The sequence below is a fragment of the Planococcus citri genome, chromosome 5 (genome assembly GCF_950023065.1).
Source record: "Planococcus citri chromosome 5, ihPlaCitr1.1, whole genome shotgun sequence".
Taxonomy (NCBI): Eukaryota; Metazoa; Arthropoda; class Insecta; order Hemiptera; family Pseudococcidae; genus Planococcus; species Planococcus citri.
This window is the reverse complement of record NC_088681.1, coordinates 32,250,368-32,275,119: the sequence shown is the minus strand read 5'-3', so window position 1 is coordinate 32,275,119 and position 24,752 is coordinate 32,250,368. Positions and strand designations below refer to the sequence as shown.

The following is a 24,752-nucleotide window of genomic DNA, read 5'->3' as shown; positions in this document are numbered from 1 at the left end:
AATTACAGAATCCTTGCAAACTTTGAATGAAAATGTGACAAAGTCTATACAAGTGCAGGGAGACAAAGGTATTCCTTTCCTTTTGAATGACTTATTAAAAACAGGTAAAAATATTGATAAGCACTTTGGTGTGAGAATTGAAAATAGAGGTTTATTTGTTGGTAATTCCCAATTAACAATCACACCTGATAATAATGTTCTTTTGGAATCTGATCAAAGTTTGTATAAGGGTACTCCTGGTCTTTGGGAATTACTCACTGCTGAAAATCCTCAACATTATGATGCTAGAGATTTGAGCAATTATGAACAAATTGTGTTACGTTCTTATGCTTACAGGCGTAAAAATGATAGACATAGCCCATACTATAAAGCTACAAATACTAACAAGTATAGAACTTTAATCAGGCTAATGCTAGTGAAGTACCACATTATTAAACAACAACAGCAACCTCTGTCTGTAATAAAAGAAACTGAAACTGACGATGAAGATGATGAATTCTATGATACCTCATTTTATGAGGATGAAGATCTTAAAAAAGGTTCTGGATTGCGTAAGTTTAATACAGGGCAACCTGTGGAGTATGTTCATTGGAATACTGTTGATGAATTAGTTGAAAGACTGTGTCATTTGTGGGGTGAAATACAATCTGGCAACACAAATCCTATTTTACTCAATGAAATAGTCAACATTATTCAGGAATTCAAAGAACTTTGAAAAACGTTATATAGACTTATGAACAGAAGAAAATTCATTACTTGAAAATGGATTATCGTTATCAAAGATATTTAAGATGCATGGAGGTAATGCCTGAGCCAGCAGGTACTTCTAGTCCTACTTATGGCAGAGGTATTATCAATTCTATGATTAATAATTTACCATTTGAAATGCATATGCCTGGCTACAATTATTTAGGTCCAGGTACCAAGCTTGAAAAGAGATTGAATGCAGGCAGCCAACCAATAAATAAACTTGATGAATTGGCTATGAATCATGATATAGCTTATTCTAAATCTAAAAATTTGGATGATCGTCATGCTGCTGATTATGATTTACAAGAAGGAGCTTGGAACAGGGTCTTGGCTGATGATGCTGGTTTTGGTGAAAAAGCAGTAGCATGGTTAACAACTAATGCCATGAAAGCTAAAAGAGCTTTAGGTGCTGGCTTGCTAACAAAGTACCCTGTATCTCTGGAACCAGCAGAGCAAGAAAAACTTGCAGCAGCTGTACAGGCACAAAAAGGTGTTTCTCTAAAGGTTAGTACTATACGTACCAAAGAATCTGTGATGAGTGAGTCCTACTTACCTCTAACAAAAAGTCAGATTGCAAATCTTAAAAAAGGTGGCAGTGGTAAGAAAACCATCAGATTATCAGCTGCTCAGGTTGAAAAGGTCAAGTCTGGAGGTTACCTTAAAACAATGCTTCAGTATGGTCCTACAGCCATAGGTGCTGTTTCTGCTCTTGTTAATCTTTTCAAAAGTAAGGAAAAAGATGGCAAAGGTGTTTACATCAACAAGAAACCTAGAGGTTCAGGAGTTTACATTAATAAAAAACCAAAAAGTGGTGAAGGTGTTTACATTAATAAGAAACCTAAAGGTTCAGGTGTTTACATCAATAAAAAACCAAAAAGTGGTGAAGGTGTTTACATTAACAAGAAACCTAAAGGTAATGGTCTTTTGGATGAACTTCTAAAAAAAAAAAAGCTACTCCATTAAATAATTTGGAATTGACAGAGTATGCCATTCAATTGAAAATACCTTTCTTTAGAGGTGTATTCATGCGTGATAAGTTACCAACAAAAATTTTAAAAAATGAATCTGCTATTGTGAATTTAGATTCAAGCTCTGGTCCAGGTACTCATTGGGTTGCATATGTGAAACGTGGTCAAAATGTAGAATATTATGACTCTTTTGGTGTTGCCCCACCAGCTGAACTACTTGTTTACTTTGGAAAGAAAGCCAAGGTAATTTATAATTATGAGCAAGATCAAAAATTAAGTCAAGTCATTTGTGGTCATTTGTGTTTGAAGTTTCTGCATAAATACATATGATTTCAGAACTTTGATATTTGAAAAATGGATTTAGCTCTTGAATTGCACAAACCTGTGATTAAAAAATTTAAAACGCGCCAAATCATCACCAAAGGTATTGATCACATTTGGCAAGCTGATTTATTGATCATGTCTCAGTATAAAAAAGAAAATGATGGCTACACCAATATTCTGAATGTTATAGACTGTTTCAGCAAGTATGCTTGGTGTATACCTCTGAAATCAAAATCTGCAAAAGATGTTACTGAAGCATTTCGAAAAATACTCAAGGCCAAAAGACCTAATCGAAAACCTGAATTGCTGCATGTTGATCGTGGTAAAGAATTTGTAAATTCTACTTTCAAAAAATTGTTGAAGGAATACAACATCACCATGTACCATACATTCACTGAGATCAAAGCAGCCATGGTAGAAAGATTCAACAGAACACTGAATGAGAAAATGAAGCTACATTTTGAAGTCAACCAAAATCATCATTGGATAAAAATTCTACCAAAGCTTGTTACTGAGTACAATAAACAGGATATACATAGATCTATTGGTATGACTCCTTCATCTGTAAACCATAAGACAGAGTCAGAAGTTTATCAGCGATTATATGGCATTGAAAAATTCAAATTGCCAAAAGCTACATTTAAAATAGGTGACCGCGTTAGAATTATTGCATACAGATATACATTTACAAATAAGTACTCAAGAAGGTGGACAAAAGAAATTTTTGTGGTTGATAAAGTACACTACACAGTTCCCATAACATACATTATTAAAGCTTTGGATGGTGAAATGATTAGTGGAAAGTTTTATAAACAAGAATTGCAGAGAACCAAATTTTGAAAATTGAGTATAGTAGTATACTGCCAACTCATTTGAACTCATCGAAACAGTCCTTCTTAGGGCTTCACCAAAAAATAGAAAAAATAAAAAAAAACCTAAAAATCTTAAAAATATAAAAAAAAAATATTAGTCTTAAGTTCAGTTTAGTTAGGTTAGATATTCATATCCTAAATTGAGAAAAAAAAAAAACATAAAAATCTTGAAAATATAAAAAAAGTATTAGTCTTAAGTTTAGTTTTAGTTGGGTTGGTTATTCATATCCTGAATTTTTGAAAAAATGAAAAATGTATTAGCGTTAGGTTTAGTTTCATGTTCTCAGTTAGGTTAGGTTCAAATTATTAGCCTACACTCAAAAAAAAAATATTAGCTTCAGTTAAGGTGATCTGCAATAAGAAGTTCCATGACTGGGTTAACCTCACTTACAAATGCTGCGCGCGCATCTGGTGGAAGAGTGGGGGTTGCTTTGAAAAAACTATAAATACTGTTGTAGTTCAGCTAGGAGCTCATTATTCTCTTACCTCTCTTACAAGATGGATAATTCTGATGAATTTATCAAGAAGGATATTATTCCTAGTATATTTGACTTGAAACTTGAAGAATGTGAAGTTGTAATATATACGTTTATAAAGCCAAAGCGGAATGCAAAAGAAATTCACATAGACACTAAACAGTATGGTTTGCTTAAGTTACCACCAGCTAGGAAAACAATTACAAAAAGAAGAATTGATTTTTGGAATAAGATTCATCTGAAAACTCTACAAATAGAATGTATTGACTTTGGGGAGTTTGATTATACTCTATATGGAGAGTACAAATCAGGAAAAAAATATAGAATCGGATGGTTACATCCTCATTGGAAGGTATTTGATTTCAATGAAAAAATGGATAGGATATATTGAAAAAATTATCCTTACTTAGTTTCAATTCAATACTCATCAACACAGTTCTTCTTAGGACTACACAAAAAAAAAAAAAAAAAAAAAAAAAAAAACTTATGAATACAAAAAAAATATTAATCTAGATTTGCTTTTAGTGTTGATTTTCCATCAACATAGGAAATTTAAACAGTCCTTCTTAGGGCTTTACCAAAAAAATAATAATAATAATAATAAAAAATTGAAAATATAAAAAAAATAGTCTCTAGTTTGGTTTTGGTTTTGGTTTTGGTTAGGTTACGTTTCAAGTTTGGAATTTACCCCCACCACCTTTCCATCTTATAAATGGAGGTGATTAGGTTTAAATACACATCGTCAATACACCTCTGTTAGGTTAGGTTCAAATACACATCAACAACACACCTCAGTTAGGTTAGGTAAAATACACATCGTCAACACACAGGAAAAAAATATAAAAAATAAAAATGCAAAAAAATTTGAAAAAAAAGTAGACGGGACACTTTGGCCGGCTCCAGAAAGTCTAGGGGCCCCAAAGTGACCCACCTACTACTCTAGTGCATTGCTAGCACCCTGTAATGGTGCTAGCATGAGGTGAACTAGCAAAAGGCATGCTAGCAATCTGCTAGTTACATGCTAGAAATACAATCACAGGTAAACTTGCACTAGTCTACTGCTAGCGCTATTCTAACCTTGGTAAAGCTAGCAGTCAAAGTACTAGCATGGTGCTGGATTTTTGTTAAAAGACTTCTTATCCAGGTGCTAGCAGTCAAGTGCTAGCATAATGCTAGCAAATTGCTAGCGTTGTTCTTTACCATGATACACTTAACTTCTCTTAGATGAAGTATGTAGTCAAGTCGAATATAAGCTCAATACAGTTTCTTATTTAAATTAAGAAGAGTGAAGTTGGCAAACTAATCACTCAGTTTATACTAGCACAAGATGCTAGTGCAATGCTAGTTCTAAACTAGCATTGTAGGGCAATTGCCCATTTTTGGATACTTTTGGGAAACGTACCATAATTAAAAATAGGTACCCTATTCTTTTATAAGGAAACTAATGCACTTCTAGCATTATACATATTATACACATGCTAGCATATGCTAGCAAAAAGCTAGCAAGATTATGCTAGCACCAGTAGCACCATTTTGAACACCTGCACTAGCATATCTGCTAGCAAACTGACGCTAGCATAAGGCTAGTCCCCCTGCTAGAATTATGCCAATTGTATGCCAGCATATGCTAGAAATGTGCTAGCATGACTATGCTAGCACCAATGGCACCATTTTGAACACCTGTACTAGCATATCTGCTAGCAAACCATCGCTAGCATAATGCTAGAAAAATTCTGCTAGCGTGGTGCTAGTACCATTTTCCTAGCATTGTGCTAGCAACAGTTTGCTAGCAGATATGCTAGGAAAGGTGTTCAAAATGGTGCAACCAGTGCTAGCATGGTCATGCTAGCACTGTTGCTAGCATTCTGCCACTTGAAATTGTCAATAGGGTAGGGTGAGTTTTCTGATCTTGTTCTCTGTTGAGAAAAAATGAGTTAGGTACATACATACATAACCATATTATGTAGATACATATGTTGGGAAAATGTGAGATAACCTAACCGGGGAACTTTACTTACGTGTGCTCATAATTATATTATTTATGGATCTGATTTGTTTCTACGGATGAAATGGGAACTTGAATTTGATTTCTTTTAGATTTTACGGTACTAATGTAGGTAATTTAAAATATGATCTATCTACCTAAATAAAAAAATTCATAGAATAAAATAAAATATTTAAAAATTGTTATACATATTTTTTTTATTGAGGCTGGATAAGTAGGTAATACATATGTAGGTACTTTTTTATTTAAAAATGGAGGAGATCTTATAAAAATTTGGCAAATTTTCATTAAATTCAATAACAAGAGAAAATTGATGTAAATTTGACTCGATATTAAACTTAGGTAGATAATTCAGAAATTCGGTAGAAATATTTAAAAATGAAAATGTTTATTTGTCAAATAAAAATTATGAGAAGTTGATTGGTTTCTTCGACAAATTAGTAGGTAAAAATATAGGGTGATTTATGTGAAATATTGAAACTACGTTGACGACGTGTTTCGTAAAAAGGGCCAATCTGCATTTTTCAAGAATTTTTTTACTCGGGGCCAAACTGCTTCAACAGCCAGAATTGAAAAGGTAAGAAGGGCCAAACTGAATGATGCAGTTTGGCCCTGAGTGAAGAAATCTTGAAAAATGCAGATTGACTCTTTTTACGAAACACCATCGACGTATTCTAGTTATCGAAAGAGGGAAAAAATCCTTTGCAAAAACTTCAGATCATCATCCCCATTGAGATATTCTCAATTGAAGTTGGTTGAAATACAGCAACGTCGCGATTTCATTTGCTCCTTGTGTCAGATAACAGCCAATCCGCGGAGAGCAAGTTGAGAGCTGAATTGACTATGTCAGCCAACAGTTTCCGATGTTTCTGTGTAATTTACTGCAGTAAAATTTGCTGAGTCATTGAATTGAGTATTTGATTGAAATAAATCCAATTTTTTGAGGATATTTTCATTTTTTTTCATTTTTTACATTTAAGAAAATGGATTTCAACTTGAAATGAAATAAATGAAGAGAAAAACTCCATCAACTTGCGTTCATCAGAATTTTTTGAATTTCCAAAAATTTGAAAAATTGGTAACTCAGCATTCGAAATGCTAACAGAAAAAGAAATTGGGTTTGAAAGTATTGAGTGAGTTGTATTATCCATAACAACTTATAAAATTGGAAAAAATTGTATTTATGTGTAATTGTGTATGTTTTAAACCCGTTTTCCTTTCATAGAAACACATTTTTCGTTCTAAAACACTTGAAACAAGAGCAAAAAGAAAAAACCGTCAGGAATACTTTTCTAGGGACTTCTCTTCACAATTTCCACCATGCACCCCCTCCCCTCCGAAAATGTTCATTTCATGCACCAAAATTACCAAGTTTTTAGATAAAAATGTCCCATAAGATGATAAAGGTGAAGGGGCCATCATGTATGTTACATTTTTGCTCCAATTGATGAGTACAATACGCAGTTTTAATATTTCAGAGTCATCTTATCCGAATCACGCTGAATTTTTACTCTCTCTTGAACAATGTGATGCAGTGGAGTGCTGAATTTTATCGCAAATGAAATGTAGCATAATTTGGTAGCTACGTAATCGCACCATGTACCTACATAAGTACCTACACATGTGGTTAAATTGTGCTTTCAATCGCTTTCACGAACCATTTGAACCATTTGAACCATTTGTTGAAACGAAATATGATTAGTGATATTTGAATATTCGATGTTTTTAAAGTCGTAAAATGGCAAAAATGTCGCAATTATACGAAATTTATCAAGGTTTACGTATATCTATGGGTGTTTGATTTTATTGAATAACCCATAAATTTTCAACCTAAAAATCGCATCTGTGTAATAAAGCACAATTTTTTTCAAAATTTTCAGGCAATATGTGGGAAGATCCAGCGATTTCACAAAGTTTGGAAAATTCACTAGAACCGTGTCTTTTGACGAAAGAAGCTGATTTTTAATTTATTAGTAATACCTAATTACTACTTGTTGGAGGGTCCTTTGCCCATGATGACTTTGAGATTCAATTTGGGAATTAGTTTCCTTAAAAGAGAATGAAAATGAATGTTCTCTGCAACTTTATTAAATTTTTGAAACTAAGTTTCAGCGTTTTTTATTCATTATTGAAGGTTGAGCTCTGATCTTGGAGGTTCAATTTAATTTTAATCGCTGGTTTTGAATCTTCTATCTATTCTGTTTCAATACTCGTAACCGGATTCTCTCGAATTCAAATTTCTACCTAACTGATTGTACCTACACACCTAGTTTATTTTAGAAAAGAAATACTCCCTCGTCTGTTGTTCCTTCACTTTGAAAATTCAGATACCCTGGATACGCAATCAAAAAGTTCATTCTGTTTGCTTAAGAAATTATGATAATCAACATAAATAAATAAAATAATAAATAAATGAGTCAAAAATGTGAATGCGTAGGTATTTTTTATTTCATAAGACGACGAATAAAATCACAATCATATACTCGTAATATGTACATATCCATGTTAAGTACAACATAGTACTAATTATTTCAATAGAAGTTAATCTAAAAGAAATTATATTTTTCGTTACTATAGAGGTACTTTAGCGACCATTTTGTCCACTAGGTGGGCTAGATGGGCATGCAGCGCAAGACTTGCCCATTTCTTGTAAACGTATGCAAACATGCTCTTTAAAATTCTTGAAAATATGTTCATCCAATTTCACGTCGTATTTCTATAAACAAATTTTTTTCTCAAATTATAAGAATGCCAGATATACGACGAAATGCAGACTCAAACACCATTCTTACCCAATTGAAAAACACTCCTGGAACATGTATCACATGCAAAGCGTTCAACTGGTTATATCTGTTAACGCAAAATTTGGCAGCTTGTTGGGACGGGTTGCATTTCTTTATCTTCTGCCAGTCTAAGCCAGCACTGTTGGCACACTGCGAACAAAAATTTCCGTCGAATTTCTGCAATTTCTGAATAGGAAATCTCAATGAAAAAGTACCTGTTCTCCTTTGCAGAACTGTTCCTCAGATGTCATCATGCATATGAAAAAATGTCCGAGTTGATATTCGGAATCTTCGTAGATATGAGCGGCGCATGCGTGCATTGCATCAAGTTGACATTCCTGTAGATCATCTTTGTCGCAGTTTTTTACTTGGTCGACGATCTATAGAGAAAAGAATATCGATTCAAAAAAATGATACCATCGATGAACGCGATTTAAGAATTTGCGATTTGCAATGAGCATATTAGATATTACTTCGGTTGTTGAGCAAGGAATGAAATGCCATTTGACACATTTGGACAATTCTTCGTAAACAGGAGCGAGTTGATTTTTAAAAAACCATATGCTTAACTCGTGCAAACTTTGAAATGAAACGATCACGGTTAAATCCTGAAATTGGATTCTGCGTATTAAAATTTAATCAATGGATGGCGAGATGAAAATATATGTAGCAAAATCTGAACAGTATTTTTCGAAGAAGATTTCTCTAAATCAAACTTCGTGTTTAGAAACAATTTTTTCTGATTTTTTTTCTGTAAAGATCATGATGATACGTTGGCTTGAGAAAAAAAGTTTTCTAGAAAGATGATGTCATAGGTAACTGATTTTTTTTGAATATCAGAAACGAAAATATGTAACGGCTATGCGAAAAGAAATATCACTTACTTGTCCATTATTATCATTATTGCAATTACTCTCTATTGTTTTAAATAACAACGATGCGCAAAATATTGTCACTAGGAATTTCATCGTAATTTTTTGTCGCAGATGTAAGTACGTTCAAATACTGACTGTTAGCGACTATGTTTCGAGTCAGCAGATTAAACAGTGTAGATTTTCCACACTCCACACGTATTTTATACTTTTGAATTTATGTAATGGCTACTGGATGATAGGTTGGTAGGTACCCAGATACTATCTACCTTATTACTTATCTGTGTAACAGGATGTGTAAACAAGTGCCAACTTTGACAATATTTCAATGATGCATCCATTACGTATGTAATGTACCTCTACCTACCTTGCTTACTTACGTACTTCATTTTGCAGATACCTTATGCAATTTATCCATGAAAATGGGCGATTTTTCCGAAAAATGTTGCTACTTAACCGAAATGGTTATTACATATTTACGAGCATTGTGTAATCATGACAATGTCGTTGAAACGTAGGTATACACTGTTGAATTTGAAACTGAAATTCAATACGATCAAGCGCGCCAGATGTTGGTAAGTTCGTGAAAAATTATTCGAAAAATTTTCTGTGTCATTGGAAAAATTTACAACTGTATTTTGGAATACAGCAGTGCCATTTTTTGGTCATTAAGTACGTGTTGTAAATTTCAAAAAAATTAGAAAAATGACCGAATACTTATCAGTTTTTTTTATTTTTTAAAATTGGCAACATTGCATTCTAAAATATTTTCCCAGTTTCAGAAATTATATTTTTCGACGTTTTGACTTGATTAATGTGAAATATTTCAAGAGAAGAAATTTTCTTAACACAAATTCTCAATAATATGAAGGTCTCCGTTGAATTTGGTCAAAATCGACTTTCTACATTTTGGACGATATACCCAGACAGCCGTGATGCAAACGCACTACACAGATAAACAAATTTTATGCCGAAAATTTCAGAATTTCCTATTTTCATTAAAATAATAGGTGAAGAACCTCCAAATGCGCTTTTTCCTAAAATTTTCTTAAAGCTTTAAGAACGTGAGAAAGTGAAAAAGAAAGAATCAAAATCGGATTAGAAATGGCCAATGGGTAACAAAATTGGAAATTTAATTGGTATTATGATAGTCCTGTTGAGATAACCAAGCCATTTTAAGAATTCGACACAAGACGAGACATCTGTTTTTTTTTTTTTTTTTTTCATATTGTAGGTACTCGTATTCAGAACGTAAGTATTCGAAATATTTTATAATTATCTTTTGGTGCCATTTCTTCAATTTTCTGATTAAAAAGTATTTCGTATCTAATATAATTTGAGTCTCGAGGGAATAAGAGCAATATAAGTTAGGGTGGATTGCCCCATAAAAAAGTCAGCAGTTATTTTGACCATGCAACTTGAGCAGAAACCTTCACTGTGAGTTGAAAGTCACTCAGAAAACATTTTAGCTCCGGAGATTCCTTTAGAGGAGAGAAACAGACTTCCAAAGAGGAGGCATTTTCAAAAAAATCGTGTGAAATTTTTCTTCAAGAATATTTTGCATTACTTAATCATGCCAAGACGTCGAAATATAATTTCTGAAACTGGGGAAATATTTTGGAATGGATTGGTGCCGATTTTTAGATCATTTTTGTCGATTTCAAAAATTCGAGAAAAACAACCAAGAACATGAAATTTTTTCGATTTTTTGAAATTTTTAATAATGACTAAAAAATTTGCACCATTGCGTTCCAAAACATTTCTCTAGTTTCAGGAATGATATATTTCGATCTGAGGCTTAATCAATGCGAAGTATTGGAGTAGAAAAAATGTTCAAAACACAAGTTTACCTATTCAAAAATAAGAGATTTGCACATTTTAAGCTGCTTAGTAGAACCCTAAAAATCCCAAAACAGATTGCGTAGCTAGCAACAGGGGTGAAAAAACTACGATTTTTCAATAATATTCTCCCTTTGAGGGCCCATCTCTCTCCTCCAGTGACATATTTTAAAAGTAAAATGTTTTTTGAGTAACCTTCTATTCAAAACAAGTTTGGGAACCCCTGCTTTCCAAAAGCGCAATCGATGCATAAAAGCGCAAATACATAGTTGATAACCAATTTTTCTACTAATTAAAAAGGAATGTCTCTGTCAGTTTCAATTGGTAGCTGATGTTCGATACTCAAAAATCGGATAAAATGAAAAAAATGAGTACTTATAAGTAAGGTGCTTTGAAATGACTAATCATGAAATTGTATCGAAAGTATCCTGATGATCATTTCAGACCATTTAAGGCGTATTTTTCAAGTGAATTTTATTAAATCTTATAGACTCGCCATTATGTGAATTTTTTCAAAATATTATTATTTTACTTCTTGTACTGCAAAATTTTGGGAGCACCTTTCCCTTTCTGGATAGGTTTTGGGACAACTCAAAGTAATTGAATCAATTTTTAGACAATTTTTTGATTCAACTCTTTAGTTTTGAATTAAATTATGAGCGGTCTCGAATGCAGTTTTCCAAAGAAGCCCAAAAAGATTTTGTTTTTGGGCAGATTAAATAAGTGAAAAGTATTGCGTATGCGTAGGTATGTATTATTTTATAAATCGACAAATAAAATTGAAAATATTCAAACTTGAATAAAACTTAATCATGCATGAATGATATTTTTCGTTACTTTAGGGACTATTTTGCCCATTAGGAGTGGTGGAACTAGGAGGAGCAGAACAAGGTGGACATGCATCACAAGTTTTACCCATCTTTTGTAAACGTTCGCAAACATGGGTTTTGAAATTCTTAAAAATATGTTCGTCCACTGATTGATTATATCTCTGTAAAAATTAAGTATATTTTTTTAAATCAAGAATCCCATGGAACACAACAAGATACCTACAAAACTCAAACACAGTAGATAGAGGTACCTAGTACCTACTTACCCAATTAAAGAATACTCCTGGAACATGAACTACATGTAAAATGTTCAACTGATTCCATCTGTTTAAACAATACTCTGCAGCATCTGTAGATGGTTTACACTTCTTTATCTTTTCCCATTCCAGACCTGCATTTTTGGCGCACTGCAAACAAACCCCATCTTTTCAGTTAAGTAAGTGGGTACCTATGCTTGAGAAACAGATTGCAGAAAAATTGCGAAAAACCTGATCTGCGTTGCAGTATGCTTCTGCATCGGTCATCATGCATATGAAAAACTTTCCAAGTTCATATTGATGATCTTCGTAGATATGAGCGGCACATGCGTGCATTGCATCAAGGTTACATTGAGTTAGATCATCTTTGTCGCAATTCTTTACTTGGTCGACGATCTAAAAAAATAATAATACCGGTTCGAAAATGATACGAGAATACAATCAATGATTAAGTTGACGATCTGAATGCATTACTTGAGTAGTTGAACATGGAATAAAATGCCATTTCACACACTTTGTCAATTCTTCGTACACGGGAGCGAATTGATTTTTAAAAAACCATATACTCAACTTGTGCAAACTTTCAAAGGAAACTATCACCGTTAAGTCCTGAAACATAAGGAAATATATGTTTTTAAAAACGTCCATATTAATTGCTGATATTTTCACCTCGATCATGAAACCATTTTCGACGAAGACTGCTTCCACTAGAACCTTTTAAAATTAAAATTGATCGAAAGTAGAAATTTTTCAAAACGTGTCAATAAACATGTTTTATTTAAGCTTTCTGATGAAAAAGATTTGAAATAAGTGTAGATTTTGAATAATTGAGGCCCCTACTTTTCGAGAATAAATTTTACTTACTTGATCGCAAGTGCATTCGATCGTTTTAAATAATAATATCGCGGAAAATATTGCGATTAGGAATTTCATTGTCGTAATTTTTACACTGATGTATGGTTATTCAAGTCCTATAGCACCGTTAACACTTTAACGATGTAGATTTACCATGCGTGTTTTATAATGGTGGGTACTGCGCAGAGGTACCTATCTACTATTCACCTATGCAACAGAATGTGTACTCAAGTGCTTACATTAACGATATTTCATTGATATTATTTTGTTTTTACGCCTTTAATGAGATATGTAGTTGTAAATTTACAAAATATGTACCTATGAATACAAACAATATTGCGCGCTCTTTTATGTCCATAATAATGAGAATTTCGTCAGTATACATTCATCCTTATTTATTTTAGATTCGATACAATTGATACAGGCTTTACTACAACTTCCAAATGTACATAACCTGGTAGGTAGCTAGGTGTAGGTACATGCATTATCATTTTAATTATACAAACATCGGAGAAAATTATTGGTTTTGATGTTTGGATCAGATCGAAAAATCGTCTGTTATATCGCAAGGGAACCTTTACTATTCGTCAGCTCCACGATTATTTGGCTTACCGAAAAACATGTCACCCAGACCTGAAAACCAAACTTTGAGCTGCCGAAGTTGGTTTTTCAATTTTTGGTGAATTTTTTAAAACACTCAATTTTACTAAAATTTTATAAGGTTTTGGGAAATTTCTGTTTTTTTTTTATTCCCAGTATCTTGGAGTTTTTAATGATGCTTCATGTGCTTTTCGCCGGATTTAATTAATTCCTCTTTGATGAAGTTGGTCCATTTTTTTGTGATGTTTAATAATCTTTGTGATTTTTACGAAATTTAGTCCAAAATTTAAAATTTCAGTAATAAGTACGTTTAGTTATTTTTAAATTGATTTTATGCCATTTTAACAAGTTTTACCGCCATTTACCTAATGCATTTTTGCTAAATGTTGTTAAATTTTTTGCAGAAATTTCATTACTTTGGCAATTTTTGATAATTTTATCCAACACAATTTAACATCTTTTCAAAACTTGGACGATTACTTTTTAGTAATTTTTTTGACTTGATTGTTTTTTTTTTTCATTTTTAACATTTTAAAAATAATGTTCTGTTCATTTTTCGCTAAATTTTTTCAAATTTTGTTGAAATGTCATCAGTTTTTGAGTTTTTGCAGTTCGGATTTCACGTAGGTACCTATTCAACAATTACACATAAAAATTCCATTAAAAAATATCTAATGCATTATGCCGAAAACATGAAAAAGAGAATAAGAAAATATATTTACAAGCATAAAGATCGAGTAAAACAATCAAAAGATTTAATTAGATCTATTCATATCTGCTCAGATCAAATCTGGTCTCCCTTAGATTGGATGTGATCTGGAGTGAACAAATCTAATTGGATCCAGGAAATATCCGGATCATGTCTAATCTGGTATGATGAGTCAGGTCCCCCCCCCCCCGCCTCCCAGTTGGATCTTATCAGGTCTAAACATATCTAATCTGATCAGAACTTTGACCTGACCAAAGACCAAAAGAGCAGAAAAGTAGCATCTCTAAACATTACACTACCTAGCTAAATAGGTAGGTAATAGGTATATTATCAAATAAAAGATTTTTATATAAAGATCATAAAATTCCGTAAAACACGCAAAAAAAAATCAAGCCATCATTCAAATGTCAACTCGAAAGACTAACTTTAGGCGGAAACAGTCTACTCAAAGTAGAAAAAAAAAGTTGAGACTTTTTAAAAATTACGTTGCTTTTTACAAATGAATATTTCAAAACAAATTTACCCTTTAATTATGAAGTTTTATGAAAAAAAAAAGTTTCCAAATTCAATTAGCATAGGTTAGCAAAAGAGAAAGTACATTTAGAAAGGAAAAAGCGCCAAATGATTGCCATAATGAAAGGTCAGTACCAGTATCATTTTTAAGAGCGGAGTGCGCGATGCTGCGTGGAAAATTTCATTAGGCCTGCCACGCAGAGTGAAGTATAAAAAGGCACAAATAAGCTGGAAATTTTCTTCAACTATGCTATTTCAATAATTAAAGCAAAGAGATATACTACATACAGTGTAGCAAAAAAGCTGCGTGGAATTTATTTACTTGTATATACATTATCAGAGTTTTAAATAACAATGTAGAGCCGTTTAAAAAACAGCAAATTGTAAACTCGAATACGAAAAGGGAAATCTAAGCGTTAAGGCAAAATGTAAATGTACTCGGAAAATGTCTTCATTAAATATTTACAATTTTCGTAAAATGGCATTAATTATGTTGAAAATGGGTGAAGAAAAAGCGATAAAGTGAGATAGAGAAAGGGAAAAAGAAACGTTAAAACACTCTGGCGAAGAATTAATCGTTAGGTGATTCCAGGAAAGTAAAACAGTTCGAGTTTGGAGAAATTGTATTCTAATTTTTACCGTCGAATAAACCTTTGAAAGTAGGTAGCTGAAGAATTAAGTATCTGTTTTGAAAAAATATATAAGATGATTTCAAAATGGTTGAAAAGTATGTTGTTTTTTAAGTAATTATATAAGTAAGTATATCTAGATTGTAATGCAATGATAGGATTTTTATCTTGCAGTAGATATTTACAGTACTGGGTGAAAATAATACCAACTTTGTGATATCAATTTCATAAAATGATTGATTGATTTGGTAAAAAGTTAATTTTCGCGAAGCGTTCGATTTTTTCCTTCCTTCTTCTTGTTATTTTACTTTTTTTATTTGTCATTCAACAATAACTATACCGATGAAAACCAACTTAATCGCGGATATCATTATTAAAGCAATCAATCATTCGTATCCAGCGGGTATTAAATCGGTTTCCAGTGAATAATAGGCCTGTAGTGGAACAGGTTACAATTATGAAATTCCAATAGGGCTACTGAAATCTGTACAGCAAAAGCCAAAGCAAAAGTTAACGCCTCGTGTGTATCGTTGAATCGGTTTTTTGATACAGAAGAAGAAAATGTTGACTAATAGTCGTCCGGGGACTATTCAATAGTGAATTTATTGCTCGATCGTACTAAGGCGTAAATTGCTTAGTTTTTTGTTCACTCGATATGGCTAACCGTTGTGGATATTTTATCAAATGCACATAAGCCTTCGAGGTAGTTTTCTTTGAACGAAGTAAAATATGTGATAACGAGGGTGTATGGTAGGTTTCGGTATAAATTTTCAAAAATTGTCGACCACTTTTAAAAAGTAAACTAAGAGGTTTGATTTTTTTTTTCAAGTGGCTGTTCGTATAAATGTTTTTAGGAAAATATTTTTCAATATTTACTTACAGATACCTATATGTATTTATTTGTTTGGAATTGTCTTTTTTCGGAGCTTGAATATTTAGGTTCTGGGCTTTTAAATGGGTAGTTTTTACTTCGGTACTTCTGACTATGAACTTCGACATTCTGAATTTTCGGATTTGAATTACAATGAATAATGAATATTAAAAATACCTAACGATAAGTGGTGAAAACAGAAACCGTACACAAAATGAAAATTCATCATCTCCCGTTAGAAAAAGTGAACTTGGCTGAATTACTCATGAATCACAATACCCAACAGTTTATTCTAAATATAAGTTTGCAAATGGTTGTTTTTGTGTACATTAAACCTATACATATGGTTAGTATGTAGGTACTTAATAACTGCAATTTTATCAAAAGCATCCATAAAATATTTTGTAGTACACACCTAACAATTGTTTACTTAGTTGAACCGATATAGATACGAGATGTAATTCATTGAGCAGAAAATAGAAACAGTTATCTGATTTCGATCATGCTACGTGCCTATTTTTCAGCTTTATTCAGTTGTTTACGAGATTCGTTCTATCGGAGATGCCTGGGGAAAAGGATTTGATCTGATTACGTTTGGTTGGATAACATTTTGCATTCAGACAATGACCTGAGGTCATCTGATCTGATCTAATCTCCTCAGATATGATAAAACTGGTCTAAACAATTATGATCATACATGATTTTAATTGTTACCTTTTCCTTGAGTCTTCTATACCTACGCGAAATTCACAGTTAGATCGTCTGGTTTTAACAGGCGATGAGCTTATTTGACTGCTTAATTGGTGTACTTTATATTCTGGTTCTATTGAATTAAGTATCGCTACCGTTCTACCCAATAAAAATAATTGATCCGATCAGATCGGAACAGATCCGGCCATTCTACCGATCCGATTTGACCTGACATGATCAATTGATCATATTAGGTCAAATTGGATATTTTTCGATCATTTTTGCCAATTTCGAAAAATCGAAAAGAATTTATAAGTTTTTAGCTGGTACCTATTTGTATTTTTTGATCTGATGAGGTCTATGAACAGATCTAATTTTATCAAAACCCTGATCTGATTTGAAGTGGTCAAATCATCCTGGATGAGGGGAATGTCTAAATCGGATCAGATCTGATCAATAATTTCCCTCCTATTGGATCTGATTCAGTGTGAACAGGTTTAAATTTGATGAAAACTTTAATTTGACCAGATTCAATCATATTTTCCGTTAGGTTGCAGGAGTGAAGGTTTTATGATTTATAGTTTTAGTAGAACATCAAAGAAACAATGATCGCATTGGATCATTTCTAATCAGATTCCCCCCTCCCATGGATCTGATCAGGTTTAAATATAAGTGTAGATCTACCCAGTGAGAAATGATCGGATCTGATCAAATCTGGTTGAATCTGATCAGATCCTCATATTTCATGGATACAATTTAACGTGATCAGACCTGACCAGGATCTGATCGGATGTGGTCAGATCAAGGTTTTGATCGGACTATCTCTGTTCCGCGTTGATCAAGTCCATTAAGGAAGACCTGATTGGATCTAGCCAAATCTGAAGAAATTTGATCAAACCTGATCAAATCTGGACATTCCAGAGATCTTTAGGTTTGCTAAGATCTCATCAAACCCAATAGGGGAAACCTGATGGGATCTGACCAGATTTGATCATACCGGATCAAATCCCATCATTGATCTTTGGATAATTTGATCAAAAATTTGACCAGACTAGATCTGATTGGACCTGTGTGGGTCTTCTTTGGTCAAATAGGATTTAGAAAATGTCCAGATCTGATCAAATAAGTTTTCGGGTTTTGTTTAGTGATTTTATATGGGCAGTTATTCCATTAGTTATTAGGTATTGTATTTAACACAATTTTGATGACAGGGTGATACATATGTACATACTTGAAAATTTTCTTCCTCTTTTTCAACCATTTATTTGCCACTTTGGCAATTCTTCACAAAATCAAGGTTTTAAATTTGTTTCTGATTATACCTAAATTTTCATAGTACTTTCTGGGTATTTTACGCAATTTTAATGGTATTTCATAACTTTTTTGTTATTTCCAGCAGTTTTATGACGATTATTATGCTAATATGAGATTGAATTGTCATAGTTTGAAGCAATTTTCCTACTGCTTTACAAAATTGCAGCATTATGGAATCAATTTTTCTTTATTTTTAATAATTTTATTCTGATTTCTCCACAGATATTTTGTATAAATTTGCAATATTTTATGAAGCTTTGAGGAGGAGGGGGGAATAATGATTGGATCTGATCAGGTCTGAACAAATTTAATTCTGATCAAAACTCTGATCTGATTAGATCCGATCTGACCTATTTAAATCTGCGGAATTTTCCAGGCCTGATCAGATCTAAATATTCAGATTTAATCAGATCTAATCAAGTGTCCCCTATCGTGTCTGATCAAGTTCAAAAAAATGTAATCCGATCAAAATTTTGATATGACCAGATTTGATTGGATATGGTCAGGTCAAATCGGATCCATGGAATGTCTGGATCTGATCAGATCCTATCGTTTTCCGCTCAGCTGTAGCAATTGAAACGGATTCTCTGTAATTTCCCAATGATTTGTAGAAATGTGAATTTAGTGGGTAAAATTCAAAATGAATTTAAGCTTTCAAGCTCAAAATGTTTACCTCCAAAATGAAAATTAGGCTGTCAGTTCCCAGTTCAAAAATGTGTGTATTTTGGTTCAGTAACTGGGTATAGGTCAACTGATATCGTTGGATTCTGTTGGATCTCTTTACAAACTTTTCTAGAAGGAAATTTTTAAATTCAAAATTAGTAAATTACCCATAACTTCAAAGAAATGCAGAAAATATCGTTTCAGAAAATTGAGACAATTTTTTTGGAACGCGAACGTGTCAATTCCGAGGTCCTCATTCGTGGCAACATAGGCTAATATATGAGCCACATTTTTAGAATAGGTAATATGTACCTTGAACACTTACATGAAATTACATTTCATAGTATTCAAATATTTATACATGTTTTGGCTAATTGCCATTGCAAAAAATCTTGATAATTTTTCAAATCGGTAAGTTTCAGTTCCAAAAAAAGGTTCCCTTATTTTTGGGGGGTTTTGAGCGAGTAGAATTCGATTTACACTTATAGCAATCAATTTTCTAATATGTACGTAATACGTATCTACCATAGTTCAATTTGGCTGAGAACACCTCGATAAATTTGAATTATATTTCCTAAGCACACTCTACTTTATTGCTAGGAAGGTAATTAATAAAAACTGTTTTCTTCAAAATCTGTCTGTTTAAAAAAATGCGATTCGTTATTTTATTTCAATCTATTAAAAAGAATATTGTACTTACAAAGTATTCTTGTTTCAATTTCAGGTACTCAGAAAAATCGTAAATTTCTCGAAGAATTCTTGCACGACATTCCCACTCCCGGAACTGGACCATATTTCGACAAATCAGCCTCAGCAAACGTGACAGGCCTGGTTGGAAAAACAGCTTATCTCAGATGCAGAGTGAAAAATATTGGAAATCGCACGGTAAGCGTCGTCATTCCAGTTTGTTATTTCTTGCTTCTTCGTTATTTTAAAAGTTGCTTTTGTAAATTGAAATCTATATCGATGGTATGTATCTACCTACGTACGTACCTACCTATCAATATTTGCTGTTCAACAATCAATCTCTCGGATGTTCGAAAAAGTATAGTCCTACCTATCGAAATTTCAGCAAATTATTTTCCAAAATTGAAGCTACACTGATACATACCTGTAGTTTTTCTCCTCTCTTTACCCATTATAACACTAACGTGATAGGTAGGTACCTTAGGCAATACAGAAATTAACGTTACCTACCTATCTAAATGATTTTCTCATAATGACGGATTACTTTGTAGAACTGTGGAATCTTACATAGAAGTGTATACACACTGTGTAGGTACACTGTGTACCTATTCCCTTCTACTTATTAATTTATCAGCTGTGTACGAATAGGTTTAAATTTTAATAGCCTTTCGTCTACCTTTCGCACAGTCTTCGATGTAGCAAAACGGTGTAAGTAGGTACACGAACACGAGTTGTAGCGCGTGTTATCGTAATTAAATGCACTTTATACCTTAATGAATTTGCAAATTTACACTGCACTTATCGATACAAAGACTCGCACACCGATCGTATTGCGCTTTCAAGATGAAAGCACGTTTATAATTAAAATTTCTAATAAAAAATTACAATGCAACCAAATTTCCGGGCGTGAAAGTCAAAGAGAGACGTCGTCGTCGTATTGCGGAATTTTCTACGTTCCGTTCCCCAACGAGCTTTATTGAAAAATACATTTAACGTTGAAATATGAAATTGTAAAATTTCACCATTATCGAACACCATATTGGTTTTAATTACAACTTCGGTTCGGCGGCGTATAAATTGAAATGCTAATTATTGGAACGATTTTTTCACTGTTTCATTTCTGAAATGAAGTTTTTCTCGTTCTCTTTCGAGCATTTCGGAAAACGATGAAAAGATTTATTATTCTATACGTCGGCATATCGCGGTAATACCGCGGTAAGTTTGCAAAGTTAACGAATCTATGAAATAATATCAAAAATTTGACGAAATTTCCAAACTCGTCGTGACAGTGTTGTAATATTGTCAGAAAATGTGAAAGCAAAAATTCAAGCCGTATAGCTCGACGGTCGTTGGTGGTGTAGCTCTGTTGCACTATAATTTATCGAAGTTGAAATTAAAATACTTTTCAGTCGAATTACAACTTTAAAATCCCCTAATACTGTAAAAGTGACCTCGTGACAGGTATAAAATTTATACAGTAATATTCCTTTAAAAGTTTCTCGCACTTTACAAGCGCATAATTATGATTTGTGTTATCAATTTTTTCGCCTTGGCCGCGCTTTTTCGGGTTATTATTTCTTCGCTATCAAGTAAATATCCCCGAGGTAGGCCAGCGCGAATAATCAAATAAAGATCTCTTATGGTAAATTCGAATTTCGAATAGAAAAATCAATTTTTAGTGGCCATACCGCGGCGTATACCTATTTTGCCCTCAGATGTTCAATTTAGATAGCAATGCTACTCTCGTATATCGGTGAATACGCGGTTTATTTTACATTTTTAGAATGTTTTCGTAATATTCTGGTTAAAGCTGCGGAAAATTTTCATGTTTATTCTACACATTCGAATCATTTCTATCGGTAATGTTATTTCGCCGCTCGTATTATCGTATTAATTTTTTTTTCTCTGTCGAAGATTTCGATTGGTTTTGGCAAAAAATATTTAAATTATTCGAATTAATCGAAAACATTGGATGGTAAATAAAAAGGTACCTGTGTAAGTACGTTAGATATATTTGAAGGCATTTGTTTGTTGGTTTTAAATCGGAATTTGGGTGTTTGTTTAATTTTGTGAAAAAAAGAGTGAATGTGTAATGACTATAAGCTGACAGGAAAGGCTGATTTCTTATCATTATACTATGGGATAAGTCATATACGCAGAAAAGGCTCACCACCAGACCTAAAGAAAAAGAAATAAGAAAATCGAGGAAATCATTCTACAGAAATTATCCCACTCATCATCGTTTTTACACTTATCCTTTGTATTCTTTTCAGTTGGGTAGGTAAGCTGAAATTCAAGTTCATTTTTAGAATTGCCTTTCCTCTAACAATAAAAAGTTTTTTACCTACTTACATTTAAACTCGTTTGAAAATCGACTTTATATGAAAAAAAAAGATTTTCAAAAGATGAGAAATATTTGAAAGTTAAAACGAAATAATCACTTGTAAATTTCCATTGTACAAATTTTTGTGTAAGCAAACTTGAAAGTTCGAATAAATAAAATACGAATTCCAAGTTCCAGGTCGAGTATATTTTATTTTTGGAAACAAAAACAAAAAACTGCGAGCTTCTGCTTTGATTACCTACATTAAAATTAAATTTTTGACCCACATTTTATTTGAACACTTTTTCCTACACATTCATCTGCCAATTTTGAAAACAGAATAAAGGTAAGAAATAACGTTTAAGAGGCTGTTATTAAAATGGGCTGAAATTTTACCACCATTTATTTTTTAAAATGATAGGTAGGTACCTACTTACTAGGTACCTACAAAAAAAACTGAAAAAGGTATCATTTTTGTGTTTTTCTGGACTTTTGAAATTCGCAATAATGACCAAATTTTCAAAACACGAGTTTACCCCAAAATGAACGATATGCAAATTTTTTATCGCTCAGTCAAACTCCAAACGTGCTGTTGGATTTTGACGGCAATTGCTTAGATTGAAGCAGAATCTCAAATAGGTACCATTTTTTGGAACTATGTAGGTAATTTTTTCAAAACAAGTTGAGTAGCGACTAGAGCGAAAAAACACAATTTTTTTCAAAAAATGTTCCCTTTTTGCGAGCTTTATTATCTCACCTACAAGACACTTCAGAATTTTCTGGATGATTGACTATTACCTCAAAATGAAGGCCTTCCCTGAATTTAATCAAAATCCTTCGACTTTTCTTGCCGATTCACTATAACCAGGCAAGTATTTCAACCGGCACTGAACTTTTTGAATAGGACAGAACAGAATCGATAGAGGACCCTAAAATACATCACCAGCCAAAATTTCAAGAGCTGAAATTCATTTTTCAATTTTTGGAAATTTTTTTAAAATTTAAATTTAAGCCAAAAATAGGAAAAATCAAAATTTTACCAAATTGACATGAAAAGTTTAAATTTGGTTTGCATCGTGTTTTCGACCTCCCGAGTCGATTGGTGAGGGTTTCAAACGATTCTGAAGCCTCCAGTGGGTAGATTTTCAAATTGCTCGGTTTTTGGGGGGAAAACTCTGTAGGTAAGTAGAGTGAAAATTAAAAAATTAAATTCAGTTCGTATAAACTCGTATTTACCATTTTCATCATCTTTGTGATCCATTCGAACAATTTAAAGCACATATTTTCAAAATCATTTTGTACTGGTTTAAATCCAAAATTATCCCCAATTATTAATTTTTATAGGGAAAAAATGGGAAAAATCCTCTAAAAGTTTCAGAACAGTTCGAAGCCATCGCCGATCGACTCTACAGGTTGAAAATAGGATACAAACCAAATTTCAGCTTTTTAGGTTTTGGTAAAATTTTTATTTTCACGTGGATACTTTTTTCCCGGGGGAGGGGGGAGCTTTCCAAATTTTGCGCAGCTGTGATCCATGTCACGTGACGCTGGCACCCTTCAGGCGATGCTGACTTTTGAAAACTTGGAGTAAAAGTTTAGGTAATTTTATGAAATTATGTCAGACTCTTATAAATGCGAAAAAATGTTGATCAGACTTTTAAAACCTTTGAAAATAATGATTAATTTCTGATAATTTTCTGGTCATATCACTCCTAAAAATTTATGTCTGTTATAGATTTTTAGAATTTAGAAATTTGAAAAAATTGATATGTATGTATTTTTAACATCATGTCATGAGCAAAAAACATATCCAGGATTTAAACATTTTCTTGGAGAGGAGAGTTTGCTCCCATTTGCACCCATTTTTGGCCTATTGAATTTCTTAAGAAACCATTAATCAAAAAAAGGATTTCAACTCTTGAAATTTTGGCTGGTGATTTTTTTTGATTCTCTTTGGTCCGATTCAAAAATGTTCAATCTATTTCATCTTTTTAATGCATTTCTAAAATTTTTCTCCTCTGGGTGGACGTAGACGGATAATTTCCCTCTGACCTCCATGGCTTTATACCCGCAAGTATGCAAGTAAAAATATAAGAGGGGAGAGAAGTTACTCGAGGTAAATCGTATTAGGTATGTTCAGCACTGGACATTCGCTGTATTGAATAATTTTGGAACTCGTGACATATTTGGTGGGGTAGGGATTCTTCTATCTTCTCATTTAAAAAGGAGCAACTTCGAGAGGTGAAAGTGGAAAAAAAATCGCATCCAGAACATATAAATACTATTGAGAGTCGCCCTTACACTCTACCATATAAGAATGCATTGGTTTATAAGATGAAAATCGATCGGATGCGTGAAAGTTGCTGCGAAAAAAGGGGGACAGAAAAGAGATTTTTTCGACATCTACGAGTAGATGGACGCGTAGCCACTAGCCAACAGAGATACATTAATGCAGCGCGTAAAATAGTAGGTAATACAATTCAGCATTATGTTCTACTATGCTTTTACGCAAAATATTGTAGAGGGCATTTTTATGACAGCCACCGTCGCTGACTGACCCTTTTACTTGCTGTTAAGTATAAAAATCCACTTCTCCTATCGTTATTATGCTATTAGATGAGGTTTTATATTGCAGCTTCAGTTCGCCTAATAGCGTGTTACCATCATAGTTGATAATATGGGCCAGATTACCGGCCATTATTTATCCCACCGATGACGTATTAGCTATACGTATCGTATATGTATACGTATACTTCACACGTGTGCTGTAAAAAAAAAAAAAAATGAAAATTTTTTCATAAATATTTGCTCTTGGTGTTATTAGCGACGAGGATGTAGGATGCATTCGTATTGCACCATTTTTATAACAATGTTACTTACGTATTATATGCACCCGGCAGAGGTGTACGATATGGTAAAGAT

The 24,752-nt window shown here is 33.0% G+C and overlaps 4 protein-coding genes across 6 annotated transcripts in view; 2 read left to right on the top strand and 2 right to left on the bottom strand.

Moving 5' to 3' along the window:
- Positions 1 to 24,752, top strand: part of LOC135847415 (zwei Ig domain protein zig-8-like) — a 216,288-nt gene that overhangs the window by 155,377 nt on the left and 36,159 nt on the right. For all 3 annotated transcript variants that reach the window (XM_065366928.1, XM_065366927.1, XM_065366930.1), the window contains one exon: positions 19,545 to 19,705. In XM_065366928.1, coding sequence (XP_065223000.1) covers positions 19,545 to 19,705 — 161 coding nt within the window. The remainder of the gene's footprint in view (positions 1 to 19,544; positions 19,706 to 24,752) is intronic.
- On the top strand, positions 804 to 3,019 carry LOC135847682 (uncharacterized). The gene has a single exon (XM_065367338.1). The coding sequence runs from the start codon at positions 805 to 807 to the stop codon at positions 1,711 to 1,713; it is 909 nt and encodes a 302-aa protein (XP_065223410.1). The 5' UTR covers position 804; the 3' UTR covers positions 1,714 to 3,019.
- Positions 7,974 to 9,210, bottom strand: LOC135849371 (uncharacterized). The gene is made up of 5 exons (XM_065369763.1): positions 9,063 to 9,210; positions 8,652 to 8,786; positions 8,394 to 8,558; positions 8,188 to 8,328; positions 7,974 to 8,111 (listed from the first exon to the last, which is right to left on the bottom strand). Exons 1-5 carry the CDS (start codon positions 9,144 to 9,146, stop codon positions 7,980 to 7,982), a joined length of 657 nt encoding a protein of 218 aa, XP_065225835.1. The 5' UTR covers positions 9,147 to 9,210; the 3' UTR covers positions 7,974 to 7,979.
- On the bottom strand, positions 11,621 to 12,998 carry LOC135848526 (uncharacterized). Its single transcript, XM_065368449.1, has 5 exons — positions 12,841 to 12,998; positions 12,451 to 12,585; positions 12,208 to 12,372; positions 11,986 to 12,126; positions 11,621 to 11,880 (listed from the first exon to the last, which is right to left on the bottom strand). The coding sequence occupies exons 1-5, from the start codon at positions 12,907 to 12,909 to the stop codon at positions 11,728 to 11,730; spliced, it is 663 nt and encodes a 220-aa protein (XP_065224521.1). The 5' UTR covers positions 12,910 to 12,998; the 3' UTR covers positions 11,621 to 11,727.

What these genes read in the sequence shown, in the direction of transcription:
- LOC135849371 (XM_065369763.1), bottom strand. Translation starts at nt 9,146, where the DNA reads ATGAAATTCCTAGTGACAATATTTTGCGCATCGTTGTTATTTAAAACA. An exon ending in TTCCTTGCTCAACAACCGAA is followed by an intron (nt 8,559 to 8,651) that starts GTAATATCTAAT and finishes TTTTCTCTATAG; the next exon opens with ATCGTCGACCAAGTAAAAAA. An exon ending in CAGGAGTGTTTTTCAATTGG is followed by an intron (nt 8,112 to 8,187) that starts GTAAGAATGGTG and finishes ATTTGTTTATAG; the next exon opens with AAATACGACGTGAAATTGGA.
- LOC135847682 (XM_065367338.1), top strand. Translation starts at nt 805, where the DNA reads ATGCCTGAGCCAGCAGGTACTTCTAGTCCTACTTATGGCAGAGGTATT.
- LOC135848526 (XM_065368449.1), bottom strand. Translation starts at nt 12,909, where the DNA reads ATGAAATTCCTAATCGCAATATTTTCCGCGATATTATTATTTAAAACG. An exon ending in TCGAATGCACTTGCGATCAA is followed by an intron (nt 12,586 to 12,840) that starts GTAAGTAAAATT and finishes CTTATGTTTCAG; the next exon opens with GACTTAACGGTGATAGTTTC. An exon ending in CATACTGCAACGCAGATCAG is followed by an intron (nt 12,127 to 12,207) that starts GTTTTTCGCAAT and finishes GTTTGTTTGCAG; the next exon opens with TGCGCCAAAAATGCAGGTCT.